The 23,902-nt window shown below is 42.2% G+C and overlaps 1 protein-coding gene across 2 annotated transcripts; it reads left to right on the forward strand.

Moving 5' to 3' along the window:
* The first annotated feature begins 143 nt into the window (after nucleotides 1-143).
* mdfic (MyoD family inhibitor domain containing) lies at nucleotides 144-23,676 on the forward strand. 2 transcript variants are annotated; one of them, XM_073481193.1, is made up of 5 exons: nucleotides 144-229; nucleotides 964-1,127; nucleotides 3,036-3,146; nucleotides 15,342-15,725; nucleotides 20,508-23,676. In XM_073481193.1, the coding sequence occupies exons 2-5, from the start codon at nucleotides 1,034-1,036 to the stop codon at nucleotides 20,756-20,758; spliced, it is 840 nt and encodes a 279-aa protein (XP_073337294.1). In that variant the 5' UTR covers nucleotides 144-229; nucleotides 964-1,033; the 3' UTR covers nucleotides 20,759-23,676. The 2 variants fall into 2 exon arrangements, with proteins under 2 accessions (XP_073337294.1, XP_073337293.1); XM_073481192.1 differs by lacking the exon at nucleotides 144-229 and adding an exon at nucleotides 370-674.
* The last annotated feature ends 226 nt before the right edge of the window (nucleotides 23,677-23,902 follow it).

Below are 23,902 nucleotides of genomic sequence, written 5' to 3' on the forward strand. Positions count from 1 at the left end.
GATAGTAATTAAAAGTCTCCTGACAACTGACCAATTACATGCAAGGACACTGACATATGTAAGTTTGACCATTTTCATTTCATTTTTAAGTCCAAAAAACTAAAATATAATCACTGAATATGATATTTTGACAGATGTTTCAATCATTTACATTTATTTTCTTCATCTTTTCTGATCTCTACTACATTTTCACACATTATAATGGAGGATCCACCGCCACATGGCTCAGGTGCGTTTTATTTCTCACATTGTAATCATGTTTTTACTTGTTTCCTGACTTTATGTTGAAGGACAGGAGTTCAGGGAGGGTTTTGTTCGCACAGGGAGAGGAGAGCAGCTTGACTGGCTGCACTACAGGAATCCGGATATGATGAAAATGTTTGAGACTCAACTATCCTCAGAAAACTACCGCCACTGAGCGTCGGAGGCGTCGCGAGGACTATTATTGATATGTTTTTTTAATGTGTCAACACCGTCTGGACCAAAGTGGCACTGGGACTGAAACTGACAACTACAAAAAGTTACAGGAGAACTTTTTGGACTTGAAGTTTTTACTCTTTTCACCCGGTGTGTTTAGTTGTTTTCTCCCCCAGCGACTCGGGGAGGAAAGAGTTGGAGGAAGGAAGGATGGGAATAATTCAGTTTTGAGGCGAGGGAGTTGTCATGTTTGAAAGGTAAGTTATGCTACATAAACAACAATGTCCGCGTTAGCTTGTAAAACCTCTTTAGCGAGAGTCCGTCGCTTTATTTTTTGTTGAGAGAGAGAGAAAGGCAGTCACATGGAGTCTCAGCAAGAAGTTTATGTAAAAAAAAAAACCGAGAAGGGAAATTTCCACTAAGCTTTTACTGCGGCTCGACGTCACTTTCTCGGCGTGTGAATGAGCAGACGACTTTCTCGAGTTGAGTAATGACCCGCACCGTGTGACTTTGTGTCTTCTGATGGTGAGACGTTGTGTTTCACAGCGCTGAGGGCTGAGGAAAAGGGAGGAACTTCTTCTGCCTGTGTGTGTGTCCGCAAAAAGACGACTGTCTCATGTCCAAGGAGACCGTCTTTCCTCCGGATGGGCCGGCAGGGCCAGGGAAGGGCCCTCAGCAAGAGACAAGTCCCCTGCTGTCAGCCTCACAAGGTAAGGAAGGCACACAGGAGTAGCGTGGAGGTGATATAAGTTAAATTAAGGGTGACCTTTGGGGGGTTTGGGGCTCCCTGGGGGCCATGAAAGGGTCCCAGAGGACCTTCAGGAAGATGATTTGAATGTTAAGTGGGAAGTCATTTCCTTGCCAATGTCTAAATATGTCCTGCCCTGTTGTGGTTCACATCTAACAACACAATTCTGCAAGTTCATGTGGTTCACGATCTAAAAAATGTGACTGTAGATGTGACAAACATGTATGAATCCATGGCTCTTGTGTACGTGAAGTTCTCCCCACGCTGCCAGTGCACCAGCAATGAAAGTGAGCTATTAATATCACTTGACACATTTCGTCAAGCACGCATGTCGCCCGTACAGCCAAACATGGGAGAAAACAAGAGAAAAACCACATACATCAGCCATTGAATGCATATTATCAGCCCGCTCGAGACAATATCAGCCTTGTCTTTTTTAAATTACATTCGTGTGACTTTTAGGATACATCAGTATGCGCCAGTGTTAAGCCTTGATAATGTTTTTGCTTTTTTCCCCCTCAATAAAGTCTGAAGAAACGCCCTGGTGACTATTAACAGCAACCACAGCCAATTATAGTTTTTAATTAACTTTCTAGTTGCCCCTAAGATTATCACATGTAAAATAAGCTTACCCCCACACCCCCTTTTCATTTTTCTTCAAACAAGCAATGAACCGTTAACCATCCTATTTATACCAAGCATCATTATGGCACTGTCAAAAAATAGCAAAGTAGGACAAAGTAAGCAATCACTGGGGCTGCTGGATTGCGAATGGATTTTCACTGGACCTTCAAAGGCGCTTGCAGTTAAGACTGGATTTCCCCTCTCAGGGGACTGTGGATGTACTGAGAATAGACCAATTTATTTCTAACTGTGATCACTAAATACTGCGATGCATCACACAGTACTGCTGCTAACGCAACTGCCGCTACCATACATCAGCTCCTAGCTGAGATATGTGCCACATCTATCTAGGGCTGCCGGCCTGCGCCCATCCGTCCCCACTCCCGTCATCCATCACTGCTTACAAACAGAGAGTGTTGTAGCATTGGAACAAACGCATCAAGCTTTGGTAAACGTGATTGCTAGCTTTTGCTGAATCATCCTTCACTGTTTTTTTCTACTTTAGCACTGAAAGCAAATGTGTCTCAAGAAGACACAGTATGTTACTGTAAAACCTACGGGCTGTGAGAAAATCTGTGTGCTATGAGCAGGCATCTGGCATCAAACCAGTGAATAAAGTCATTGTGGAAGGTTTATTTACTGAACAAAGCAGCAGTGTGTAATGGGCAGAGTGTCAGCGAGTCTTGAAGTGAAGAAGCCAGAAGCCACACGGCTCAGAGAGAGATGAGTGGACTGTCTCTTGTGTTTTTGCACAGCTATCAGGCCTAGAAGTTTTTTGCCCACATACTTTTTCCAATTTAGATGAATGCAGCCTTTATGGCAGCGAGAAGAGGCTTGGCAGGTAGAGCACACCCGGGAACAGAAGGAGAGAAAATAAGATCCAGAGCTCTGGCAAGGCCTTTACCTGAACCGCCCCACCATGTTGTGCAACCATTTGCCAGCGGCCTGTGCTTTTTCTGGCAAAAATAGGCCAAGCGGCCTCTGCACCTCTGGCTCCTCCAGCTGTCCCTGATATTCTGTCCACTGTGGCTGACCCTGCAGTAAAAGTTTACATCTGTTTTAGGAGGAACGGCCATAATACACGTCAGTTTAGAGCAGTTGAGCTGGTAATAGGATAACATTAATGTAAACACTCGAAGCCCTCTCTGTTGGTCACTATGCAGCATAATATTTTGCTGCTTTAACTTTGTGTTCAACAGGTTTTCCTTCCTCAACCGTGTTTAACTTTCAATGCCTGTGATCCTAGATGCTTGTGACAGTGAATCATCAGGAAGACGACCATCTCCCAGGAAACCAGCCGCTGAAGGACAAAGTCACGTGACCGAGGAGAAGCCTAATTATTGCGAGCCTGTAAGAAGTAAGTTTTAACGACCTGGGAAAGCTGTGGGCGGACAGCAGGATATCTTGGTGTTATTTTTAATGATAAACAACAATGAGGCGTTTAATTGAGTGAAAATGATTCACATATTTTTTGCCTGCTTGGTCAGATGGTCGAGCTTAACTGCTGGTTAGCAGTGTTTTATTTCAAATCGTTATAATTTCATCCCTTTTTAGTGAACATGCTCCGACTGTCAAGAACAGTTGTTGTTATGACAGTTGCACATTTTACATGCATGAGGCAGGGTCAGTTGGCCTACTTAAATATTAGCTTCAGTGTTTCCAATTAAAATAATATCATGATAGCAGCGAGGCCTCTTGGCGAGTAAGTGGCAACATGCGTGCGCTCTCTCATTCCACCATAATATCCGAGACTTGGCTCACGTGTCTCCATTTTTGGCTTCTCTTTCCATCCCACAGCCCTCTGTGTTGGAAGTAGGGGAAATCCTGTTTGTGGTTCTGGCATTGACTATTTTAACGCACTGATTGCATCTTAGCCACAGTGTTTTTACCCATTACCAAACATTTACCTATTGGAGAGGACTTACGCCAGCTGCTTGAGGCGTTTTTCTGTTGAACAGTGTCATTCAGTTTTAGGCTGAGACAGCTTGACAGGAGTTTATTGTTCCTGGCAGTAATCTACCATAACAATCACATAAGTTTTAGATTTTAAAATGATGGTTTCTGCATCTGATAATCTGATTTCATAACTTGGGAAGCTTGTATTGTAACCCTGAAATAATCACATTGTATTATGCAAATGTCTTGACACAGGGAGGTTTTACGAAACAATTATTTGGCATCAAACTGCTTGAGTTATTAGCAGGTCTAATTGAGTCTAGATGCACTCTTGTTCAGTAGAAATGACTTGATACTGAGCTTTGGATCGCAGGTCACAAAAGGAAACCGGCTAAAAGCTTTGTGTGTGTGTGTGTGTTTTATTGTTCTTAAGAAGAGTGAGATGTGTCAGCAGAGGCTAATAGCAGCTGATTGCTTCCATCCATGTAAGTGCCTAGCTATAATAAGGATTGTGTTTGCATTTGACACAACAGTTCTTTTGTTTCTAGGTTGTTAACTTTTCCAGGGCGCCTTTTCCTGCCTCTTTTTTTTTCAGTATTAAGCTTAATGACTTGCCGGTGGCTTGTTTACTGAATCAGGGAGGAGGAAAAGAGATTCAGTTGCAAAAAAAAAAAGATTTTCTGTCAAGAGGTCTTTCTAGCTTGGCAGGTGTGTGGAGTGTTGCACTTCTGGAGGGAGGCATGCTTTTCTTTCATCTCAGCAGATAAGCCCCTGTGACAACAGTTTTGCGTTGTAATTGATGTCATCCCCCTCCTTCCCCAACATCCACACATACTCTCTCTCATACACACACACACACACACACACACACTCACAGTCTGGTAAGGGAATTTTAGTGGAGGATATGCTACTTCTCTTTTGAGTTACAGGAACATAAAATAGTCATGTCAAATAAAGGCAAATTTGTGCTATGATAATCTTTGTGAGAGTTAAATGTACTTGTGTCTGTTTGTGGTTAAATCAAAGTTGGAAACATTGTGGGAGGGGGCTCAAGTCAGCCTGTTTGTGTCTTTGTCTCACTGTTGTTTATTGAGGTGGCCAATCAGATTGCTCGCTGGCATGGGTAATTGAGAGCCCTCTTCACTGCAGAAACAGGAAATCAATAAGAAATCATCTCCCTGCTTACATCCTGGCCCTCGCTGTATCCCCCCCCCCACTCGATGTCTGTCTTAAAGCTCGTGTACAGTGTGTGGAGGGGACTTTTCACAACAAGAGGAAGCCTATTGTAATGTTGTAATAACAGCACATATCCTATTTGAACTAAGATAATATTGTTTTGACATGTCGACTTTTTAACCAGTGGGTCCCCCTTCAAAACAGGAAAGTAAACATAGCAGCGTTTCCACTTCATGGAGTGTATAGTGCATTAAAGACAGAGTCAGCAGTCACACAACTGATAATCAGTCTGACCTAAAAAACTAAAATTATTATTATGAAGTGTCAAAGATTCAATTGGTGGAAAAAAAGTTCCAAGGCTTGCCAACCACTGTGGTTTGTTAGACAAAAAAAGAAGTACAATCCTGCCCTTCCTGTAAGGCCGTTGTCAGTGAACGGTTCCTCTGTGGCTCCACCATCCTGGGGGATGAGGGAGGATCTTGTGGGGGCGACAGACATTCCTCAAGAGACCGTTCTGGGTTTTCAAGCAGTTGATATCTCCTGCAAACAGGACCTCGGCTCTCCAGCCCCTGCCTCAGAATAAATTGCTACCACCCCAGCAGCACCAAGTTTCGGAGTTTAATCGTCACATTATTCGCCTGATTGTCAAATACTTTTTTTTTAAATGCTTCTGTGGTTGATAAAGATGACCTTACTAGCTTCTGAGGAACAGGTCTGTTTTTTTTATCTCAGTGAAATTCTGTAGTGAGAAAGGAAGGTCAAATAACATGACTCTCTCTTTTTTTTTTTTAAAGAAAGACATTAGTCTGGCCTTTGTGTGAATCCCTGATTGGGCTCTTTAGTGGCACACCTTCAAGGTTATTACCTGTGCGCAGAATTGACCTTTTGGAAGTGAATTTGTGACCCCTAATAAATGCAGTAAAAGGGATTGTTTAAATGGAGAGTATCTCTCTTGCAAGAAAAGATTCCTTGACAGTGTAACAATTAAGATTTATACACAAAACTATAAAGCGTTATGATGCTAGACAGTTGGAGGAGTTAGACTAAGATGAAACAAAAGGGCAAGTGCCTCCTCATCATCATTTTCATCATCAGCGCTGACATATTTTTGCCACCGAAGTGTGGAATCAACATTCTCAGACTGTCACACTTTGCCTCATGTATATTCTAAAGTTATTTAAGTACTTGGAGACTTTTTAACCTCATGCCAGCTTCTCTTTTCCCTGAATGTTTTTTTCAGCTATAGGAAGTGCATGGTGATTGTTGTTATGCAAGATTCATATCTTTATCGTAATCCCGCAGAGCCCTGTCTCTGCAGAAATAATGTGTCTAAAGCGTAGACCTATTATAAACTGAACCGTAATTTTCAAGTGATTACTTACCAGTGGGTCATGGAATCAAAAACTGTATAAATAGGGTGAAATGCTAGTGTAGGGGTTGATTAAAATGGCCATTGTAATTCTACCTCTGTTGTAATTATTTTCTCATTGTCTTGGTGCAGATAGATTTCATATGGGAAATTTCAAGTGTGTTAATTAGCATATTTTACCCGAAGTGCCCGAGCCTATTCACTGTTAATTTTTTTTTTAAGGTATTCAAAATACTTGAGCCAAATGATTAGATATGCGTACCTCAATTCATGGACTGCAGTCTTTTAAGTGCTCATGTTAGATACATGCCAACATATATGGACTGTGATTGTTTTGAAAGGGTGAATTTTTGCATATTAAGAATAATCTTTCTAATTCGTTTTAACCCTGATTGACCTTCGTGTCTAAATGGATCTTGTGTAGCACGTATCTTTGTTGGTGGAAGAGAAATTCAGATCATTTACTTGAATGAAAGTGGTGATATCGCAGTTTGAAAAGTCTCAAAATGTGTCCTGCATCCAAAACTTTAGGTATATAACAGTAGAGAAAATGGAGGGAGGAGATGACAGAGATGTTCTGGCCTAAAAATGTTGTTTTCTCCAGACATGAGAAAACATGCTTGTTTGGTAAAACCACAACAAATTTCACATCATCATGATTTAAGTTTTTTTTTTCAAAAAATATCATTACCCCTTGCAGTGAATATCATAAGTGCTATATATATATCAAAATGATTGCAATATGATATCGTATCATGCAAAGTAAGTAGTAACAAAAATTAAAATTAATGGGGGTAGAAGTAACCAAGTTAAGTACAAGTACCTCAAAATGTTCTGAATAGATTATTTACTTTCCAGCATTGCCTGTCAACTTGTGCATTTGTTATTTTTCCATAATATACACAATACACAGACAGACAATAGCCTCTAGCCTCCCTTGTCTGTTTAGCACAGGTAACATAGGTGGACTGCTCGGCTCATGTTTACCGCCTCCCTAACCAATGAAGGCAAGACAGTGTCAGTGCCTTTCACAACCCACTCACAGAGAAGGAGAGAGAGAAAAAAAATCAGCCAGTTCAAATGAGAGCAGCGCAGGGGGGATTACTTGGCCTCTAACAGGGTTTTGGCTCCAACATTAAGGTTAAAACCCTTTTCTATTACTGAGATCTCTGCTGATGTTGCCCCCGCCAGCCCCGACCCCCTCGAGCTTCCAGCTCCTTGCCCCCTTCGTGTTTGCAGGTTCAGTGCGTCTCTGCTAGGTCATTCTGTCAGGCCCCCCTGATCAGCAGAGGGTGACCGGGGACCAGGGGATGGCTCCCGCCCAGACTCACAGACAGCCACAGCCGACACAGGCCCCTGCTAGTGCTATACACCCCCCACCACCTCCCTCCTCTCTTTCAGGCTAGAGCTAAAATCGATACGGGCGTCTCCGTGTTTAAAAAGCCACTCAGAGGCAGACGAGCACCTCTGTCCCAAAGGCTGATCTCTCAGCTTAAGGCCTTGATTGGCATCCCGAAGATGCGAGGCGCTGACCCACAGCTGTCCCATTAGCAGAGGGTTAATGCTGAGATTGATACTGAGCAAATAAAGGAACTAGATGTGGGGGTATTTTGATAGACTGTCTATCCCCTCTCTGACCCGGAGACAGACCTCAGCTGTATTTTGACTTTTAGGGAGTGGTAGAGCTGCTGCCAGATCCTCATCTCTGACTGCACACTGTATTTATTTGGTGTGTGTGGTTGACTCTATGTCTGCCGCTTTGCATGCCTTTTGTGTATATGTGCACAAGTTCGACTGTGCGCATGTGCACATCTGCGCGCCTGCCGTTGAATTTCAAACAAGTTTCCTGTGGAACTTCTACTTCAGCGAGGAGATTTTGAAGCCGGTGGAATATTTGAGTCATCGATGTAACTGAAACTGAAAATACCCCCATTCCCCCTCCTTCCCTCCCCCTTCTTCCCCTCCCGTTCACTCCCGCTCTGTTGCCCCGGTTTTGTTTTGAGTCGTCAGTGAGGAGAGGGTGGAGCACGTTTTTGGAGTATGGAGCCTGGCAGCTCCCTCAGGCCTGCTCTGAGTCACGTCATAATTGATCTTTCTAGAAATTGTGGTAGCTAGCCGTGTAAAGTCTAAATCCGTGCAAGATGTGCAGCTTTTTAAAGATACTGCACTCGCGCTGTCTTTTTACCACACTCTTTCTCCCCTTTTCGGATGGTGAGGAGCAGATGAGGGAGAATAAAAGGCGCTTGACAAAGCTTAATGCAGAAACAGGCTTGTACAAATTCATTTCAGAAATGAGGAGAGGAAGAGAATAAGGCACCATTTAGTGTCTTTCACAGCAGCCAGGTTGTAAGGCTTTTGAACGCTCCTTGATGTCTTGGCGTTCTGCTACATTAGTAGCACTCAAATTAGCACCATGCCAAATTCCACACAACACTGGAGAGACCAGAGACTTCTGTGGTCGGAGCTTGGGGGTGGTGGAGGAGTGGAAGGGCCGACTGTGAATGACTTCCCCTCAACGTGATTCATGTAAGAGAAAATGGCATCTCATTGGGAGTTTCAATGATTTAGATAGCAGTCAGACATATTAATCTGGGAAAATGTTCCGTTTTGAAATCAAAGGATAATTGATGACCCCCTTCTCCCCCTCCACCCCTTCCCTATGCGCACACACACATGCACACACACCTTAGCCAGCCTCACGCACTGAGTATGCTGAGAGGTTCGTGTCGTCAAATCAAGCTCTTGTCTTTCAAGTTGCCTTTGCTACTGTAAAATGTAATTAAGCAGAACAAGGTCCGAGGGGGTTATTTTTTTCCACTCAATCAGCAGCAAAATTTGAAATTAGTAAATCCCTGACGCCCTGCTTCTCTCTTTGTTGGGTGGAGGCGGCGGTGGTAAGGAGGGGGTTTGGAAATAATATTAAGCTCCGTCTTCATGTGTCACTTTCTCTTCAGCAGGTTGGAGGAGCCAAATTTGAAGGACTGTCACAGAGAATTAAAACAGGGTGGAAAATAAGTGTGTCGGCGCTGAAAATGAGCTGAGCAATATATGACCGACTGTCCTGGAATGGGATAGAAAAACAGACAAGAAATGTGATGTTTCCTGCTTAAATGAGACGCTACACAATATGATCAGCCTTGACAGGTGAAGACAGCTAATAGAGTTCCGTTGCAGGTTCCCATAACACACCCACGCACACATACAGAGCATGTCACTTTTGCTGATGAGGATCCAATATCAGAGCAGGTAATTTAGCTATCCTCAGCGGTCATCATCGCCATCCGTGCCGCTGCCATCATCATCATTTTATCTTGGATAAATACAAAACATCGTGAGGTGCGCGTATGAACTGACAGGACCAGGATTGCTGTGTGATGTCCAGAGTCACATTTTTATTCATGTCTGTTGGAACAAGTGACATTTCTGTTAGCCCGTGTCAGGTCGCCGTCCACTCTGTGCAAACGCCACTGAGGTTTGCATGGCACCCACATCTTTGCACTAACAGGAGTCTAATTTTCTAATCAAATGGTAGTTCTTGGTTGCAGGTTGACATCGCTAATTTGCTCTCATTTCACACCTCTGATATCTGCATTATATTGATGCTAATCACAGTTGGTGGGTTTTGTTGTGCTGGGACACTCGAATGATGAGTCGCTCGTCTGTTCCTTCCAATGCGTCCTTCTAGACAATAAAGAAAGTCCTTGTCCTGTAGTTTGGAAGGTCAAACGGTAAACGAGGCTTTGATACGCCCAAGGAAAATTTCAATCAGAGCCCTTTGTAATAACATTCATTGTACTATTTTCCTCTCTCTCTCTCTGTCCCTCTCACTCTCTGCAGTATAATTCCCCTGGTTTTGCGTCTATAAATATGGACAGGGAAGATGTATAATTTCTAATGAGAAAATATATCCCTTTGGATTGAAAGGCAGGGGCTGTTCCACACGCTGCTGTTTGTTAGGAGGAGAGATGATACCTCAGGCTGTTTTGGCAGAGAGAGGAGGGGGTGGTAGTGGTGGTGGCAGCGGTGGTGGTAAGAGGGAGTCTGGCTAGGTCATTGCACATTTACAAATTAGCATTTCAATCATGCAGGTACATGGCCAGCCGAGCAGAAAATATACATGTTTTTCTAATACGAGGCACAAAAAGATAAACAACACACCGGCCGTGTTAGTGGAATTAGCATTTCAGAGCTAACTGTCACTGTGTATTCTGCCCATTTCTGTTTGGGGCTAAAAATAAAGGTTCCTCTTCCGCTCTCATATTCCATTCAGTGTTAACTCATAAACTCGTTGCATTGTGTAATAATGGCTATTAGGAGATAAATACAAGATCTGGATCGTGGTGTTTATTTGGCTGACATGATGTGACGTTTGAATAACTGTATGCTCTCTATGATGGGCATTCTAATAAGCCTAGGCAAACACCTTTTCCGCTCTCTTCTCCCTCTTTCTCTCTGTCTCAGGGGCATTAATATTAAAAAGGACTGAGCTTTAGAAACACAGAGCTTGCGTTCAGTCCGCTCCCTGCCTTACCTGCGACTCTCGGCGTAGCAGTGTGCAAATGAGAATCTCCACACTGCCCTGTTTGACCTCTGAGTTATATTTTCATGTTCTTGACTATTTTAGAATTCTTGTTTATACAGCTCTGTTTCAGTTGACATGCATGCATGCATATTCCTTCCTGGTAGGTCTGAGTGTGTGTGTGTGTGTGTGTGTGTGTGTGTGTGTGTGATCCAGTAGGCTTGTGACATATATATACTCCTCCTCTTCTTTCTTCTGTCTTTTGGGTGCAATTTCCAGCTCCCTCCTGTAGGACCTATTTTCTGTGACAAAAAGGTAGGTGTTTATATACTCAGTTTTACATACAGAGCGATCCCCCCGCACAGCTCTGGCGCAGCTCCAGCGCTCTCCAGGCACTCCGGTGCTCGGTCCCTGTGTGGCGCAGCCACTGAAGACTCGGTGACAAATGGCAATTATATTTGTGTGTTCTTCATGAATCCATCAAACACTGGCCTTTTAAAAATGCTCCCCAGATATTTGAGGCTGTCAGCTACTAGAAGCTGGGACCAAATTGGGATGCTGCTTAGACAGTCAAGAAGCACTCACCCCCTAGTTTCCCCTGTGATGTGTGTGACAGCGTGTGTAGGGGAGTACCATGTTTTATTCAACTACAAATGTACACTCTCAACAGTTGTTGATGTGCTCAAAATAGGGAGGTTACAAGTCCAATTTGAAGTGTGTGTGCATGTGTGTGTCCAGCCCTTCCTCCAAAACATGGTGTTTTAATGCAACCTGTCAGGTTGTGTGCATTCAGTTATCTCGGGACACCAAGCTTGTGGCAAAACTTGTATGATTTTTTTTTTTTTTTTTTTTTTAAGAACTTGCTGGGAGTTCGTATAAAATTTTGATGCAGGTTGTGTTTTGATGCAGTGCTATAGGAGAACTGGAGTAGCAGTGCGTCTGTGTTGTTCCGTCAGGATTTATTGACAGGCTCAGCGTAAATTTGCATTTATCAGCAGAATCCTCAGAAGAAGAAGAAGAAGAAGAATTAAACTTTACGTTCCAAAATTTCATATCCGAATTATATTATTTTGAGTCCAATCTTATGTAAACCCATGGTAAAAGCTATTTAAAGTTGTTTGCAAACTTTATAAATGTCTATGATATATAATATAGTAGTCTTTTTGTGGGCTATATGCTCTAAACAACCAATTACTCTTGAGCACATAGTCAGAGCTTATGCTATACATTTTTCCTTCACTGCACTTCATGTACAGAGACTGTTTTTGATGCCCCAACCTACCAGCGTAGCGCAATTCCAGCAGGATTTACTGTATTTCTTCTTTCTTTCATTATGTCTTCATTTGTCTCATGGTGACTCTACCAAGTCTGTCACTGCCATCTCTGACAGTATCATCATTATCATGATCAATGATTATGAATATTACTCCATAGTGTCCATTCATCTTAGTCGCAGTGTTCATCAGGATAAAAATAAAGACTATGCAGGAACCTGCCACTGAGGCACACTTCTCTCCAGACTTGAACCCACTTTTTAGGGCTTTGCAGCGTGTCAGAAACCTGAGTCGCCGCTTATGTGCTCTGGGTTTTACGTGGTGGTTTCTTAATAACTATTTATGCTTTGGTAAATTGAAAGCTTGACTTCCTCAAAAGGAAAGGTAATTATGCCTCCGAGTTGGCTTTTTTTGTGCATGAACATGTGTTTATGTGTGTGTGTGAGCTCGTGTGGCTATTTCATTTAACCTAAATGGGGAAAAACGGCTGTGTTATTATGTGAGATACTCTGGGTGATTGATTTGTCAGGGAACTGTCATCCTCTCGACAGGAGTTTGCTGTGTGGTATTGACTGGACAATACTGAAGACTATGCAGCGTTAGCTGCGAGTTGTGCTATGTTTGTGTGTGGATAGGGTCTTTGCAAATGAGTTTGGACATGTTAATCATTAGCTATAGAGAGACATTTCCCCTCTCAGCCCCATTAATGCCAGCTAGTGTTTTTTGTGATTGTAGCTACATCTGTGGAATCAAATGACATGAGAAAACACCAGCAGTGTGATTGGAAGAGTTTCTGATTTTCCTTTCTGGATTCTGCCAGTGTTAAAACAAGAATTGCCAATAGTAATTCAACCTCGTTGAAGAGGAATGAAGACAAATGATTCTTGTTAATTATATTTACACAGTTTATACAGTGTGTAAGATGACTTAATTCAAATGACTCAGGGTAAGAAAAGTGCAGATTCACAAAAGCTGTGCTCAGGTACGCACATGTCAAATTTCAGCCTTGTGGATATAAAGTTGTGGTTGCGAGAGGGTGGACACTGCATGGTGGATGAATAGAAGGATAGAGCATTGAAAGAGGAACTGCTGTGTTGAATGATGCCTTCCACAAGAGTGTACGTCAGTACAGTAATGAACGGGTACGTGGCGTAAATGGTGTGTGTCTGTATGTGCATGTACATTAATCCATTTGGAACCTATGCGCCTTTTAGTAACAGGCCCCTCCCATTGCCATGCCCTCTTATAGCCAGTTGGCATAAACACACACACCTTCACACAAAGGGTGGGAACATTTTTCTACCAACTGAGAGAGCAACAGAGCGACCTATAGAGCAGCTGGTCGCAGCTACAAAAGACGTACTATTGGTCTGTGATACCTCTTCGTCAAGCTAGAGGTTTAATTTGAAACATCTTCCTGCTGAGGCAAAAATTATCCTTGGCCACCCAAGTAAGGCCCACTGTGTTGATATGTAGAAAACCCTTCTATGGTGTGTATATGTCTGTTCCCAGCTTTCTTTATGATGATGGTTAGCTAAGCATTAAAGAAAGAGACTGGTGAAAAAATGCAAGGTGCATATATTAAAACAGAGTGAATAACGTAGCGAGTTGCAGCTGTCAGGGGTAAAAGTGAAGAACAACAGCAGACGTAGCCTACTCTGTCTCCTTATTAGCAAGCCTTACTCTCTCCCCACATTGTCATGGGCAGGCTGCAAGGCTTTTGTGTTTTGGAGAGGAAAATCCATCAACCTGGCCTTAAATCACTGCATAATGAATTCTATCGTGAGCTACCAAGTTGTCTAATTCAAATTGCATGGAATCCTGATCCCTAAAGTGTATATTTGTTTATTGAAGCAGCATGCAGAAGCCTGGATGAGGAGAAGGCAAAACCCAGTGTGTGTATTTAATTGCTTTGTTTTACATCCACATTCACGTCCGGCCTCTCCCAGGGTGATGTGTTGTTAAAAAGGCGCGAGGCCCTGATTCCCACGCTCGCTCCCTCTCTTGTTAACCGTAATTGCACTTGTTGGTGAGCTGAAAGAAAATAGAGATGGAAAGAAATTACCAAGTTCTATATTAAGTTTCGCGTCCACTTCGGGGAAATTGTTGATATTTGGACCGCTGACATGCACAACACATGCCTTCTTCAGCTTGTGCTACACTGCTTTAACAATCGGTGGTGAAGGTACCATATGTTCAATGTATGTATAAAAAGTATAGAATAGGAAAAAATGAATAAGTATGGTTCACTCAGAGAGACTTAAAAGAGATGAATAATTCACAAACTCTCAAGTTAACCATGCACTGGCAGTGCGTGCACATGCACAGTGGCTCTGATGTGGAGCGAAGGTAATGTAGGAGTAACTCCCAGTAGAGCTGAATGTGCAGGTGTTCCTCTCAGTAAAGTGCCACCTCCTTTGCTCACTCACATCCTTCGCCTTCTTTCTTATCAGACAGGTCGCTGTCTCCTGACTTTCTGTGGCTGTCACACATACACTTAGAAAGACTAGTTGAGGCCATCTCTGAGCTTTCAGAGGAAAGGAGATCATTACCGTTGCAGACAGCAGCTATTTTGTATATGCACAGTATCACAGGCTCTCTTTCGCTTTTCACTGCATTAATCTCTCTTCCTCGCACACTGTCTTAACTCACCTGGGTACTGCTCCCACAAATGTGTCTGCCTGCAGCAGTGGCTTTTGTGAACCTGTCACATGTGAGGCTCCTGTATCTCTCCACTTTCTTTCTGTCATTGCGGGTTGAAATGTTTGCCATATGATCGATATTATCATGTTAGGAAAGGGTGGCAAGATTTGCTGAGAATTATTTAGCTGTGCTCAGGTTGTAAGAGCTGAACATTACAAGCTACAGCGGCTTTGTATGCGACTGAAAGGTATGAAGTGCAAGAGTGCAGATAAAGTTCTCTTCAGTGAAAATAAAGTTACAGGGTTATCAAGCGTTTAGCCCCATAAGGGTAAAAGGAATCCACAACTCTTTTCATTAGAACAGACACTACAGATACAAAGTTATTAAAGTAAACCACTTGCTCCTTTTGACGCTCTTTTGTTTACTGTCTTCAGTGTTTTGTCATTTTACATTCACATAAAAAGTATATGTTTGAATAAACAAGCAGCTTTCTGTTTTCTTTCAATTTGCTGTTTTATTTGATTTTCTTGTATTGAGAGCCTTATAATTCAGATGAAATGCTCCAGAGAAACTGTCCTTAAATACTGATTTAAGTAATTGTGCTGAGACTACACACCAATTCTTCACTGAACATGAGTGAAAATGAAATCCTCTTTTCTTTATATCTCTCTCCAGCTCAACCTCAGTCGGATTCTCAGCCAGCGCCCTCTGAGCGAGCCGAGGGAGACGCTGGCAAGGACCAAAATGGCTTTCGCCACAACAGCACTGGCACACCCACGCTGAGTAACGGCAACGGAATCCACCCTGGCATCGGCGGGGCCGGGGCCACGCGCACATGCTCCTGTGGTGCCAGCATAGGCGCGGGCGCCACGGGCGGGTCAGTCCCTGGCACAAGATCAGTGGCGACGACGACAACAGAGCAGCCGCGGAAGCAGTCGTCCATGCCTGTGTCGCAGAGGATGCAGAGGAAGTTGAGGTCCAGCTTGTCGGTCAACAGCGACAGCAGCCGACGCAGCAAAGGCAGTTCCACGGGTTCACAGAAAGCTCCTTTACCAGAGGGTGAGTATCTACACTCGAGGCGGTAATGAGAGAGGGTGGAAGAGAGCCCAAATTTACACACACACGTTGATACACACTAACTTTCCTAACACTTGATATCTTGCATGCTTCTTCTTCTGCATCCCATCTTCATTTCATTGAGGCAGGTCAGGACATTTTTGAGATTGTGCTCCAGATACATCAGCTGTCAAAAACACTGTTAAAACACTTGAAAATGTGATTTATTGTGATATATTTATAATTTTTGTTACATATTTATTAACATAAATTGGTAGATGTAAGTAGTTAAATAGGAGGCCAAAACATCATCAAAGTGAGTTTTCTGTTCACGCAGCAGGAGGCACTGCTGAATAATACCTTAGATAAGCTAAGATATTGATAATAAAATCTTACCTGTACTCACCTTTTAATGATGGGAGTGAATGACCTCTCAAATTTATCAAGCCCGTCAAGCAAATGACATCTTATTCCTCTCCCCAGTCTTTTATTTTCTTTAACAACAAGTCAGATAGTCCGTTACCCGTGCGGGGAAGCTGTCATTTTGTCAGGTGCAAGGCCGAGGTGAGTCCAGTAATGAAGGCGGTCGGCTGGTCCTCTTTCCATGGGGGAGATAGGTGTGACCGTCTAACGAGGCCAGAGAGCATGGGGTGCCTATTAAAAGATGTGACCAGCCTTCTTCGGGCCCCTCACGGCCCTCACACCTCTCTGGGCCCTTTCTGGCTCTCCCTGCATCCTGTCAGCACCACCCCGGCCCTCATTAATAGGGCCCCTTTGCATCCCTCCTCCGACTTTTATACTCTGTGGCTGTGTTTGTTGACATACATGTGTTCCACAGCATGGACAGCATGAGGGTTTTGGCATGTTTCTTCAAAGTGGAGGGGCAATTCCTCCCTGTTCATCCAACTCAAGGCCTTTGCTGTTTTGTCTTTTTATGCGGGCTTTTACTCCAAGGTAAAGGTGGAAAATAAGATGTGATATGTGTTATTGAAAGATTCACAACGGTCAGGTTGAGATATATGTTTAAATGAAGGAGAAAAGTGGGCAGTCAGATCTTTATTTGATGATGCTTCCCCTGAAATATGCATCAGATTGAGTTGCGGGCCGCGCAAAAACAAGAAGGCAGACGCATGCATCCACACAACACATTGCAAGTAAAGGTGGGATGCATCCACCAGAGATATTCCAGACACGTCATATTTTCAACATCTTAATTGGTAAAGAACAGAGGAGAGGGTGCAAAAAAATAAAACAATAGCAGCTGTCTCATTATGGCTTTTGTGTTGCTTATTTGCCGGCGCGAGAGCTCTCAGAATCAATATGTTCGCTCTCAACTATTTATTTCCCCCCGGAAAACAGCCAAGCTGTGGTGTTTGAATGTTTACACGGATTAACATAATCTGTTTGCCTGTGAAATTAGCCTCCTAAACAGCCCCCTGAACACAGGAAATAAAAGGCGTAAGCTAGCAGGAGCTAGCTCTGGGGAGTCTGCAGCTCCCTGCGTTTCTTGGCACACGCCGTTGGCACCGTAGCCAATCTGTGATAACACTGCAGCTTCTGAGGAGTCATTTACCACGCTGCTTTTGTTTAGCGGGGTGGGTTGTCTCAACTCTTGTCATCTAGTTTATGTTTTTCTTGTTAATTATGTGTAATCAGTTAAGGCCTCCAAGCTGCTTTAGCCTCATTTAGAGATTTAGGGCCAAGGCCGCCAGCTATAAACCTTAATGTGTTTGTGTGTGTTGTGTAAGCTTTCCTCCAGCTTTGACTTTTCCCTCAGTCATACATTATAAACATGCCTGCTGCTAAAGTTCATGTGGTGGACCTCCACTATCCAGCCCACGTCCGCTGCCCTCTTTACCCATGTGTGCCTTCTGTGCGTTCCCATGGCCACCAAGGCTTTCTCTGATCAATCTCTCTCTCTTCATCTTTCTCCGTCTAGCCATCTCGTTCTCTCTCTCCCTCTTTGTGAGTTTGAATGTTTTGCAACAGCTTGCCGCTCTGAGGCCCATCCGGCTTGTTTTGTGTCATGCCGCTCCCTTTTTTTTTGATGTTAGCTTTCCAGATGTCTCAGACTATTTCCTCAGAGGCGCCGGACGCTGTTTTTTTGGCCCTGCAAACTCTGGGCTTCATCGCCGCTCGCTGACATTAAACAGGAGCAGTGTCAGTTGTGTGCTGTTCTGTCTGTCTGTTGGTTGGTTTCACTCTGTGTCTCTGTCTGCCTTTCTGTCTGTCTCCCTCTGTTTTCATGGAGATGTGCCTTGCGTCCAGATCTCTTGTGTACAGTATACGACCCCCCCTCTCCTTCTCATTCCCCTCCTCCGTGCTGGCTTCTCTAAGATCCAGACTAATCGCTGGTGTTGAATTATACATCCAAGTGAATAGCTGAGATGGCCGGCCGCTGCTTAATGCCTGTGTACTGTGTTTATATCGTATTCAGAGACTACTGTTACATTCTGAACGCTGGCATGGCTATACCCTCTGGGTCCTTCAAACTTTGTTAGGCTGAACTTTGAGGTTTTCGTGCACGGAGCTGTGGCCGGGCAGCATTTATTGTTCTTATTAACATTTTGTTGCTCTGAGGTTAGAGATGCACCCATCCACTTTATTTGTTCCGATTCCAAATCAGATACTTGAATTTGATATCTACTGATACAGACTGCAGAGTTATTTTTTTCTTGAACATCATTGAAGTTATTACCATTATTATAATTACTATTATCGTTCTTATTGGTATTATTTTTAAAATTGTAGTTAACCCTAAAACACTTTTTATTAAAAGAGCAAAAAATACACCAAAATCTTTTGAATTTAAATGTATCGCAAAGAAATGAAGAAGTGTATACACATACAAACAGCTGTAGGTGAGCAGATTGCTATGGCAACTCCTCTAATGTTTTTAAAAAATGCGTGCTCAACTGCTAGTAAGTAGGTTTCTTTAAACATGAGATCAAAAGTGATGAGAGAATTTAATTGAGCGCAATGACGAATCGACAATCAATCAATCAATCAGACTATGTATCTGGATCGGTGACATCAGTCCGATATGTGCACCTGATACTGATATTGGATCAGCTCAGTCCAAACTTAATTTCTGATGGTCGTACACTAAAGTGGATGCCAGTTAAGAATGCCGTATGAGTTTTGTTTTGCCAACATGAAATAAATCCAAAATCTTCCCAACAGCAAATTACTGCGTGTCCACATCACATGTTCAGTAGTGAAGGATTTATTCTCATGCATCTTCCATCACTGCCAGTGTTATGGCCTCAGATAAGGATAATAAGATGCATTCAAACTTCAGGCACCCTCACATACACACACACGTGTACGCACACACTTGCCCGTTTCATGTTCCCTTCTCTATCTTGTTTGTATCACAGTCAGCTAGCTGCTTCTGGTCAGCTCTGCAGCCCTGAGCACCGCAAAAATAGTGAGGGAAAAAAAAAAATTCCCCCTCTACTTTGATTAATCAAACATGAGCATCCAGCGGTCCGCAGCTTGCCTTCCCATGCCGTCCTCCACACTCTCCTCCTTTCGCTTTCCCTCTAACCCAATCAGTAACAGCCCCTTCTGACAGCTCAAGATGGGCTGATGAAAGTTATGCAAATGTGCCCTGTTTGTAATGCTATTTTTCTGCATACATCCACATCATGTCTTTTTAACACTCCAAAGCAGTGGCGCTGGGCTGGCCTTGGTTCAAAAAGGAGACAGCTGCAAGGGGTGTGTGCCAGGCGCACTTACGGAATGATACGAAGTATGATTTAGTGACTTGGATACAACTACAGTAGTTGTGGTGGAGCAGCTTGATTGATGACAACATAAATTGTGTACATTTATCCATCATGCTGTGCATAAACAATCTCTGTTCTCTATTTATTCTAACATTGTGTACTAAAAACTTTTTTTCACACCTTATTGTGTCCTTAAAGACACCCACACTCAACTATTTGTAGCTTCATTTTTTTTTAAGGAGAGCATGTCAATTCTTCTTTAGGTCTTTAATATGATTAGATTTCTGTTTTTAACATCTCTTCATAGAGCTTACGTTTCATTTTATGACATTTACTGACTGAAGTCACAGAATTGAACTTACTGTGCATGTCATTACTAACAAATTGCATCAGAGGAAGTTTCTAAGTAAGAATTAAATCTGTTCTTCTCCATTATCTATGTGGCACGGAATCATTTTAATGCAACTAATTTGGCCATTCAGAAACAGATTTGTGATGGTTAATAGGTATATTGGTAATTTTATAGTGGAACTCTTTATCGCTATGAAACAACAAGCTGAAAACATGCCACCAGCTCTTTAACAAGAGTCTGTGAGGAGGTTAAATGTTAATCAGAGGTGTGAGCGTCGCCAGCATTAATCCACCTATTTACCGGGAGAGACTCTTGGACTTTGCTAATCATCTTTGTGTGATCAACCTGGCAGTTTGCATGATAATGCCACAATTATTTAATGGTCCGTTAATCAAAACTGCAGGAGAGGAATTCATTTCTTTGAATTTCTCTTATTTCCTTTAGCCCCCCTGCCTTGTTAGCCCTTGCCCTTTTGCCACATGCCTACTCTGTTCCTCTGTCAGCCTGTCCTCACTCACTCACTCTGCTCCGTTTTCATTAATGTCTGCTAATTTAGGTGAAAATCAAATTTACGCTTTAATATGTTACAAATACATATTTTTATTTTTATTTCTTTGTTACATGTCTGTTTTTTTCATTTGATTTATTGTGTTCATGTTTATTTTACTTTTCAACTCATCACCCTGGTTGGTTTGGACCCAGACTGCTGCGTCCACTGCATCTTGGCCTGCCTTTTCTGTGAGTTCCTGACACTCTGCAACATGGTGGTGGCGCAGGCCTCGTGCGGCGCGTGCACTTCAGAGGCTTGCTGCTGCTGCTGCTGCACCGACGACCTGGGCGACGACTGCAACTCCCCCTGTGACATGGACTGTGGCATCATGGATGCCTGCTGCGAGTCCTCGGATTGCCTGGAAATCTGTATGGAGTGCTGCGGCATCTGCTTCCCCACATAGGGAGGCCTGCGCTGGTGTAGACCAGGGTTCCTCTGTGAGGGGGATAACTGGACCCTGGATGGAAGAATGGAAGGAAATTGCTGCTGCTGTCACTTTGAATTCAGCAACAGACAGAGGGAATGTGCGATTGTGTGTGTGTGTGTGTGTGTGTGTGTGTGTGTGTGTGTGTGTGTGTGTGTGATGACTGTTGAGTGATTGTATAGTTGAGTAAAGCATGCTTGGAAAGACTTATTTTGACACTGGGCTTCTCCATCAAAACCAGCTCAGCAGGAGCTAAAAGTAACTCCACATATATGAACAAGTTAGTTAAATCTTCAGTGTGTAGTAAGTTGTTTCTGTATTCTCTCCTTTTACATAAGAAGTATTATCACAGACTGCCTTAAAGATTTTATTGTTACATCAGGAATGCTGTTTAATTGTATCTTTCCTCTTTGTAGTCACTCTGATGACCGACGTGTTGTAAAAAAAATTATGACATTCAGTACTTTGTTTTTCTTAAGGGATGCACGATATTATTATCAGCCCCACAATGGGAACTTTATATAATCGGCTATTAATGGTAGTGAGATTATAGCCGATAATATGAAGACAAAATTGCTTTTTTAATTAACTAAAAAGCGCAGTATCTACACACTACAATAGGCGGCAGTATGTACGTTTAAAGTTGGTTACAATCTGCCAAAAAACACGAAAAAGAAGTGGTGCAGCACGCTGTTGTCATGAGCTAGTGTTGTTTAAAGTACCCAGAAGTCATACTTGAGTAAGAGTAAAGATACAGTGTTAAAATTACTTCAGTAAAAGTGAAAGTCACTCATACGAAAAGTACTTGAGTGAAAGTCTTAAAGTATCTGATATTAAATGCAGTATCATAAGTATCACTAGTACAAGTAAAAATAAGTTATACACATATTTACATGTATGTACATGATGTATATTATGGGTCGATCGAGTAGCAGCCTGGTCAATTATCAGATCGTCGATAAAATAAGTTAAAAACTTAGTTAAGTTAGTTAAACTTTAATTAATTTGGCTCTGCTGCAGCAGGTTATCTGAAAAGTAACCAGTAACTAATGTTATTAAACTAATGTAGTGAATAAAAAGTGCGATATTTGCCTCCAAAATGTAGTGGAGTGGAAGTATAAAATAGCAGAAAATGGAAATACTCAAGTAAAGTACAAGTACCCCAAAATTGTATTTAAGTACATTACTCAAGTCAATATACTTGACGTTTTTTACAGGTCCAGAGATAGACAACATGACTGTAATTTGCAATACACATTCCAAAAGTGTTCAGAGAGGAGGGAAGAAATCTGAGCTTTACCACAACAAATCTTATTAGAGCTATGAAATATTAAATCCTCTTTGCTCACTACATCTTAGCCTTTCTTGCCCTCAGGTTTTGCATAAACTACAGGTTAGTTCTTTTTAAAATACAAAAATGTGAAATTATCAGATTCATATCGTGCATCCCTATTTTTTCTCTTTTTTGTTTTTATGCTCAAAAAGAGGTTGCAGTCTTCATACTGTACAACACTGTAAAAGGTTTATGTGACATATTTTTAGTTGGATACTGTAGTTTTGCAACACAGACTTTCATTTACACGTATCTACTGTAGCACTGTAGAGCAGTTGAAACTGATATCAAAGTATCAAAGGTGAATCAGGACATCAGAATCTGCTACTTGCTTAAAACCAAAGATAGAGAATGTGCTTGTATTTGCTGTGTTTTATTTTTATATTTCAAGCATTTTTTTTTAATCATAGTGGCCTTCTATTACAGAAAACCTGCACAAAAATTGCTGATAAGCTCATAACCGATTGTCAAATCATAAGTCCTGGAAAGTCTATGAAAATATTTTGTACCAAAGAATCATCTCTGGATTTGGCACTATTTGAAGCCTTGGGTTTACTGGAAATACAGTGTGGATACTCACATTTTTAATACAACAAAAGTGGTTTGGACCAGCTCACTGTACAGTTTCTGCAACGTTAAGATAAACAGTGTGTACAGCTTATGTCTTTATTACTACGAGAGTCCTCCTCTAATGTTAGCCATCAACGATTAGGCTTTGTCAGCTGCGTATGGTACAAGTCTTTTCTGTGATGCCATACTACATACATACTGTTTAAGTATGACTTGTTGAACTGCACTCTGTTCACGAGGGCCGTGATAAGGAATTAAAAAATGGTGACCCTGGTTGCCATATAAGCGGCTTTCCCGGTATGAGGCCCAGGGACACAATACAAAAAAGGAATCATGAACTGTCATGTTGAAATGGTAAACTAATGCAGGGTAAAGGCAGTTTTCGTCTCCTTTTTTTCTGTTGCTTAATTCTGTGTATCTCGAGATGAGTTTGTGGTGAATCACCAACGGAGTCATTTTCCTGTCGTAGAGATCCGCTTTGATGTTGTTTAAGTGATGATACTTAATGCTGGCCCTCATTAGCACTGCTTGCTACATGGTAACAAAAAATGTCCCTTCCTAACGCCAACATAGATAATGTGCTGTCATGTACAGCTCGTCTTAATGGCGCACTGTTATTGTGTATAAGGAGGTTGGATAGGCACCTCTGCAGCAGATAATGTGCAGAAAGTAAACCTCATTTTCATGTTTATGATTAACTCACGCCACAAGTTTGCTACGGGCTAAAGAGTGTCAAGAAAACACTACATAGATAATGTGAAGAATTCATCTAAAAAGATAAAGTGTATACATGTAGTTACAGTAGTTGTCCTCTTATACTATACTGTTGTATGTTTTCTTTTTTTAAAAGTCTGTGCCTCTTACACTTGATCCTGCTCAATTTCATCTCGATGCATCATTTCTCAAATTGGAGTTTGCAGCTCCTTTTAGTAGTTTTGTACATTATCTCAAAGAGAACCGTTTTTAAAAAATAAAATATTACCAAAGAAATGTATGATTGTTTTTCCATATACATTCTGTGTCCATCATTCCATCATAAGACTAGCAAACTCTTCTCAGTCCAATCAGGTAATGCCCAGTGGCAAAATGTGACCAGCGAGCCTCTCTTCTTGTTGAATATGGAGTCTTATAGTCTTATATTAAAATTCCTCAGAAAACACTGTTGTGCTAATTTGGTGGCTGAGGGGTATGAATTGTTTTACAGCAGTTGTCTGCTTTTA

Source organism: Pagrus major, chromosome 14 (genome assembly GCF_040436345.1).
Source record: "Pagrus major chromosome 14, Pma_NU_1.0".
NCBI classification, from domain to species: Eukaryota; Metazoa; Chordata; class Actinopteri; order Spariformes; family Sparidae; genus Pagrus; species Pagrus major.